This window comes from Ovis canadensis, chromosome 23 (assembly GCF_042477335.2).
Source record: "Ovis canadensis isolate MfBH-ARS-UI-01 breed Bighorn chromosome 23, ARS-UI_OviCan_v2, whole genome shotgun sequence".
Lineage (NCBI taxonomy): Eukaryota > Metazoa > Chordata > Mammalia > Artiodactyla > Bovidae > Ovis > Ovis canadensis.
The window spans coordinates 13,697,713-13,705,324 of NC_091267.1; the positions used below are offsets into that span (position 1 = coordinate 13,697,713).

The following is a 7,612-nucleotide window of genomic DNA, read 5'->3' on the forward strand; positions in this document are numbered from 1 at the left end:
CTCTGTTGTTGTTGAACAATGAGGATTCATAATGTGGTAGCTCTGGAAATTAGATTGTACCCCTTCTCCAGGATTTGCTACGGTTTTTTCTTTTTTCTTTTTTTTTTAATTGTTGCAGACCGTCTTTGTGCTGAGTATCAGCATTAAAGTGTGAACTTAAGGTCTTCTAAGGTCCTTTCTGAGCCTTTCCCTGACCATGCACAGTCACTTTCTAACTCTCCCTATATATAGAGCTGTTTTTAATGTCCTGGACTTTAAGCTTTGGCTTCCAAAATGGGAAAAGGTGAAAAATGAAGGGAGAGAAAGGGTGCCAGTCCTCTCACTCTCTGGGATGTTCCTTCAGGTGGAAGGGGAGGGGCTTGGAACAACACAGGGAGGTGCAGCAATAGCCACCCACCCATCTACACCTTTGTGACGAGAAGGATCAATCAGTAGTCAGAGCAGATACCTGATGTTTGGAGGACAGGTCCCACAAACTGCTCCAGGATCAGTGCACAGCTGCCTGCCAGGGTGCTGGGGTGGACTGGGTAGCTGCTACTGTGCTAAGAGTTCAAATTACCCAGAATTGACTGCCATTAGCACCCAGCTCTTCCCTTGGAAGTTGAGCCTTCAACAGACTCTCAAGTTCCAAATTAGTTACATCAGACAGACTCTGCCCCTGCAGTTGTTGTCCAGGTGGGGGGCCATTCCTGGTGTCCCTGCTCCACTGTCACTGCAGAATCCAGTCAGGCACACATAAACCTTGCATCTATTGTTAATTGTCTTAACCTTTCAACCACTCTTTTGGTTGCCTGTAGAGCTGAATTTAGGGAGGTGACTGTGCTTGAACTTGGCATCCAACATTTGCCTGGTAAATATTGTTGGGCCAGTTTGGCTGATGGCAGGATTGCTGTGGGTTCATCAAAACCACTAGTGAAGCTATTGCAGTAGCCTGCATGTCATCCAAGAAGCTGACGTGTGACAAAATGAACTGATGATTCAGCTCCAAGGCATGTGTGGGAGCTTTGTGTTTTAGTTAGTTCTTTACACCACTTGATTTGCTCACCCTCTCAGACTTCCTGGGGTCACACATCAGAGAGGTGTTGCAGAAAGTCAGGACTTACTTGACGCTCTGAGTGTTCAGTGCAGCCTGACTTGTGCTTTCCCCCACTGCCCCCGATCTGTGCTCTCACTGTCCTCTCTGTGCTTTTCCAGAAGAGGCTGAGCACTGCAGCTTCGGGGCGGGCTCGCTGTCCAGGCGGCGGCGCCCACTGGCCCTGCGGGAGGACGGCCCCCGCCGGCGCACACACCTGCACATCGGCCTGCCGCGCGACTTCCGCCCCGTGTCCTCCATCATCGACGTGGACATCGTCCCCGAGACGCACCGCCGCGTGCGGCTGTACCGGCATGGCTGCCAGAAGCCGCTGGGCTTCTACATTCGCGACGGCACGAGCGTGCGCGTGGCCCCGCAGGGGCTGGAGAAGGTGCCCGGCGTCTTCATCTCCCGCATGGTGCCTGGCGGCCTTGCGGAGAGCACCGGGCTGCTGGCCGTGGACGACGAGGTCCTGGAGGTGAACGGGATCGAGGTGGCCGGGAAGACACTGGACCAGGTCACGGACATGATGATCGCCAACAGCCACAACCTCATCGTGACGGTCAAGCCCGCCAACCAGAGGAACAACGTGGTGCGGGGCAGCCGAGCCTCAGGCAGCTCCGGCCGCTCCTCGGACAGCATAGCCAGCCGCCACAGCCTGCCCGCGGCCCACGTCCTGCAAAACTTGCCCCCGGACGAGATGGAGAGCGACGAGGAGGCCGACGTGGTCCTCGAGGGCGTGCTGGAGCCCCGGCTGGCACCCAGGCCACCTCCAGGCAGCCTCGCGCGCGTCAACGGCGCGGGCCTGGCACCCGGCCTCCATAGCCCTGGGCGGGAGGGCAGCGTCCAGAGGCTTCTCAGCTCCCTCCGCTCTGACCCCCGCCACAGCCTGGCCCTGCCCCCAGGAGGGGTGGAGGAGCACGGGCCGGCAGTCACCCTGTAGGGCCAGGCACCAGACAGCTCAGTTTACCAAGGAGAAAGAAATACTTCTAAAATTTTATTCCAATTTTAAAATAAGAAAAAATTGTATACTTCACTCCTCCTATTTGTTGTTTTTACTTATCTCTCCCTTTTCATCCATAACCCTATTCTTTCTTTCAAATCATGAATAGAAAAAAACTTTATAGAGTTTCTCCGTAGAACATAAAATACACACACACGCACAGTATACTAGCCCAGGCGCAGGGTCCAGCACCTTTGTGAAGTGGTAGAAATGACCTGAGTGCAGAAAATAGTTCATTTTTAAATTTTAAAAACACAATTTTTTAAAATGAAGTCTTTAAATTACTTTTGTATTGGGTTGGCCAAAAATCTCATTCAGGTTTTTCTGTAAGATGCTATGAGAAAGCCCAAAGAAACTTTTTGGCCAAACCAGTAAATAGTCATCATGTTTTCACTGTGCTTCCTGCCGACTTGCACTCATCCTGCTGAGACTAGAAGGCTGTGAAGACAGAATGTGGCCAGAAGGCAGAGACTGGAATTTAAGAGCAAGTGCACCCAAACCTGTACTAAGCATGACTGCAGAGGGTGAATTTCAGAATTTCACAGTTTGTAGTCCTGTCTCAAATAGCCAAGTGGGGGTTGAACTCCCACACCTCGCTTGGAAGAGAGAACCCATGTGAAATGGTCATGGTGGTCATGGCAACTGTGGGCAACTTTGTGAGACCTTTGAAGGTGAATTTAACTTTGGAAGAGAGTGGAAGGTGCAGCTCACCATCTGTGATCAAAAGCCATTATCTCCTCTGAGATAAACACCAGGCTGTTCCTGGGACTGTGACTCTGAGCGTGGTTATGACGTGTTTCCGTGAGGAATGGTGGCCAAGCCAGGCACACGTCACTCGGGCCTCTGAGAGGTCTCAGCCATTCGGATGTATGCGTTCTGCATCTTTGCTTTTAAATAACAAGTCACATGAAATGTAAAGATTTTTAACACAGAGTAAATTCAATATCACTTCCCTTTGATATTTGACCAATATTTACATATTTAGTCATCTTAAAGGTTTATTCATGTTTCATCCAAATTTTATATGAAGTGTATTTTTTGGTTGAACCCAGTGTTGAGGAGAAAATGTTACACTTATCCTTTGAAAACTGAACTTTCACCCAAAAAAGTTTCCATGTAAATACAGGTAGATGTATTTTTTTTGTAGGTTGCCCTTTGGGAAACTATGCAGCTGCTTCTCCTGTGGTCTAGCACTCCCTGCTGGTCAGTGGCAGAACTGACTTTATGGATGTCAGTTTGATAACAGATGTCAGCGTATCACAATGTTTTTATTTCTCCTGAATTCATTAAGTGAAAAGAAAATTATTTTTCTCTTGGAAACTATTTATTGGACATAAATAGCTTTTACTGAGTAGCTGTGGTCTCCTGCACCTTTGTTTTTGTTATTTGTATGCCAGGATCACTGTCTGTTTTGGTCCTAAAATACAGGGAAGACCAAGGATGCTCCCCTTCTGAGGTCTAGGACGCCCAGGTTTATGGGCTCCAATGAACTGTATGAGCATTTTGGGGCCCCAGGAGTAGGAAGTATTTCTTTTACTATGATAAGTGTTATAGAACCAAAACTCTAAGGCAAAGTTTCTATCACTAAGTTATTGCTGGTCACTGAATATCTTCTCAAAAGACAAGGTGTGTTACCAAGAAGGAAAGTTATATTTCTTACCGTATCTTAAGTTGTTAAACAAATGTGAATAATTTTTTAAAGGAAAAAAAGGCTTATGCTGAGATTTGTGTGCTATTGTTCATAATTTTAGGAGTTACAAATTGTCTTGAGCAGCTGCTTGAGTGTATTTTTCTACCCAAGTCTATATTTCTACAATTTTCTTCTTAAAAAAAAGAAAAAGACAAAAAAAACTTATGTTGTATACACATGAAAGTTTTCTTGGTTTTTATATATCAAAGAATAAAAACTCCTTCTTTGCTTTTAATATTTGCCAGCTGGTTCTAAATATCGGAGACCATGTGTGTTAATGATCAGCAGAGATAAACTTACCCTCAGGATGAAACGCCTCTAATGTTTACCAAGTGCCTCTCGTGTGCCAGGTTTGTTCCCTTGATGCTCATACATTCTTCACAGGCAAGCAGCAGTAGCCCCATTTTACAGAGGGAAAAATGGGCTCAGACTGAAGTAGGCAGTAGGGCATTTCAAATGACAAACTCCACTCATATTTGACCGGAGGTGGTTGTGTTTAGGTCCAGGACCTTCTTTGGAAGTCAATATGAAACAGCTTTTCTGAAAAACTAACCATGCAGCTTTTTGAAAATACACCCTGGTTTGAAAATTTTCCAATAACACTTATACATTCAGTACTGTCAATGATAAATACATCAAGATCCACTCATGCAGTAAATTACAAATGTCAAGGTGACGGCAGCAAGCACCAACAATTCCTGGAAGAAATAGCACATATGCTTTGCCAGCATGAGGCACTGCACAACACCCTCCCTGACACACTGGGCTACAGACAGCCCTTTCCATTGGGAGGGAACACCAGCAGCGCTTCTAGAGTGACCCCACACCTGTGAGAGGCAGATGGGGAGGCAGGTACTGAGGCTGGATCCATGCTCTGAGTTGACTCAGGGGTGGGGTCAGAGATGCAGGGGAACATACCTGGCTGACCAGCTGGGGAGTGCAGGTCACGTGACCTAGTAGTGATGCATGTTGCCAGCCCCAGAGCCTGCAACACCTCGGGAGAACCAGCCTTGCAGCCAACAAGGAGACCCTATCCACCAATCAGTGGTTATGTAGCATCTCAGTTTTACAGAGCAGCCAAAGACTGGCAGTGGCGTCTTGCAGTGAGTTACAAAGATGTCTGGAAAATGCTGGTACTAAGATCCTAACTTAACATCAGGTAACCTTCAAAAAGTGTTTCCTGACAGGCAGAAATACTATTCAGTGATTAACTTTTTCTTCCAACACACCTACTCCTTTCTGCCTCTGACATCAACTTGCTACATATTTCTTATCCCAAAGACCTCCCAGGTCAACACACAAGTTCCTTTTCCATGTTTCCTCATTTATCTTATTTTCTTCAGGATCTTCATAAAAAGATAACTTTCAGGGATTGAGAACTTTGCTTTACCAGACAGTTTCCTAAGCAGTGGTCCCCTCTCTAGGAAATAAGCACTGTTTTCCACATTCCCTTTCCCAGGGAGCTTTGTAAGGAAACATTTCTTGAGTTGAACCTTCTTGACCCCAAGCTAGTGTTCTGGGGAAAGAGCTCTCTCCACACAAGTGTTGCTTCTAGTGGATTCTGTCAAGCATGCCCACATGTGTTTCATGGCAAACCGAAGGTCTGTGTTATTGCTCCAGAACTAAATCACAGTCTTCATACAAGCCCACCCACATGAACTGAATATAAACTGAAGCAACTACCAGGGAAACACTGCAAATTCCACCCAGAATGGAATATTACTACACACACATAATGGAATATTACTACACACACACACACACACAATGGAATATTACTACACACACACACAATGGAATATTACTACACACACACACAATGGGATATTACTACCCATACACACAATGGAATATTACTACAAACACACACTGGGATATTAGTACACACACACACAATGGAATATTACTACACACACGCACAATGGGATATTACTACACACACACAATGGAATATTACTACGCATACACAAAATGGGATATTACTACACACACACACAATGGAATATTACTACCCACACGCACAATGGGATATTACTACACACACACACAATGGGATATTACTACATACACACACAATGGGATATTAGTACACACACACACAATGGAATATTACTACACACACACATAATGGGATATTACTACGCATACACACAATGGAATATTACTACGCATACACACAATGGAATATTACTACGCATACACAAAATGGGATATTACTACACACACATAATGGGATATTACTATGCACACACACAATGGGATATTACTACGCACACGCACAATGGGACATTATACACAAACAATGGGATATTACTGTATACATATACAATGGGATATTACTGTATACATATACAATGGGATATTACTGTATGCACACACAATGGGATATTACTATATACACACACACACACAATGGGATATTACTATATACACACACACACACAATGGGATATTATAACTCCACACAATGGGAATCACAATCATTACTTTGTAATAATTTTACTATACACACACAATGGACTATTATTACACACACACACAATGGGATATTACTACACACACACAATGGGATATTACTACAGCCACAATGGAATATTACTGTACACACACACGGGATATTACTACACACACACAATGTAATATTACTACACACACACACAGTCATAAGAAAAAAAGGAGTCAATGCCATTTGCAGAAACACGGGAGGACCTAGAAAGTACACTTAGTGAAATAAATCAGATGGAGAAAGACAAATACTATAATGATATTTATTTCTAGAATATAAAACTAATGAATATATATATATATATATCAAAACCAAAACAGACTCACAGATAGAAAAAACAAACTAGTGGTCACCTCTGGGGAGAGGGAAATGGGCAGGAGCATGTTAGCAGGATGGGACTAAGTTACAGAAACTACTGTGTATAAAATTCATAATCAGCAAGGATATACTATACAACAAAGGGAATTATAATCATCACTTTATAACAATTTTTAACGGAGTATATTCTATAAAAATATGTATTCACTATGTGGTACACTTGAAACTAATGTAATATTGTAAATCTATACTTCAAAAAAAGCAGCAAGAGAAAAACAACTTATATACAAGAGAAGCTCCAAAATACCATCAGCAGTATTTTCAGCAGAAACTTTGCAGGCCAGTAAGGAGTAGAACAATATATTCAAAGTGCTGAAAGAAAACATTTCCAACCAATAACACTCTCTTGGCAAAGTTACCATTCAGAACTGAGAGAGAGAGAAAGAGTTTTCCAGACAAGCAAAAAGTAATGGAGTTCATCACAAGTAAACCAGCCTTACAAGAAATGTGAAAAGAATGATTTTAAGCTCTAATTAGTAAAAAGAAAATATATGAAAGTCTAATTCTCACTGAAAAAAGGTAAAGGTAGCGGATTGTTGTTGTTGTTCAGTCACCAGGTCATGTCCAACTCTTCAGGACCCCGTGGGCTGCAGCACACCAGGCTTCCATGTCCCTCACCATCTCCCAGAGTTTGCCCAAGTTCATGCATAACTCGAAATTATGAGCCATGCCACTTGGGGCCACCCACGATGGATGGGTCATAGTGAAGAGTTCTGACAAAAGATGATCCACTGGAGAAGGGAATGGCAAACCACTCCAGTATACCAGCTGTGAGAACCCCATGAGCTGTATGCTGCTGCTGCTGCTAAGTCGCGTCAGTTGTGTCCAACTCTGTGCGACCCCAGAGACGGCAGCCCACCAGGCTCCCCCGTCCCTGGGATTCTCCAGGCAAGAACACTGGAGTGGGTTGCCATTTCCTTCTCCAATGTAGGAAAGTGAAAAGTGAAAGTGAAGTCGCTCAGT

At 44.2% G+C, this 7,612-nt stretch overlaps 1 protein-coding gene across 1 annotated transcript in view; it reads left to right on the forward strand.

The window, feature by feature from the left end:
- Positions 1 to 4,000, forward strand: part of PARD6G (par-6 family cell polarity regulator gamma) — a 77,044-nt gene extending 73,044 nt beyond the window's left edge. Inside the window, exon 3 of the mRNA XM_069568971.1 lies at positions 1,195 to 4,000. Within this exon, the coding sequence (XP_069425072.1) occupies positions 1,195 to 2,015 (821 nt within the window). The 3' untranslated portion in view covers positions 2,016 to 4,000. The remainder of the gene's footprint in view (positions 1 to 1,194) is intronic.
- The last annotated feature ends 3,612 nt before the right edge of the window (positions 4,001 to 7,612 follow it).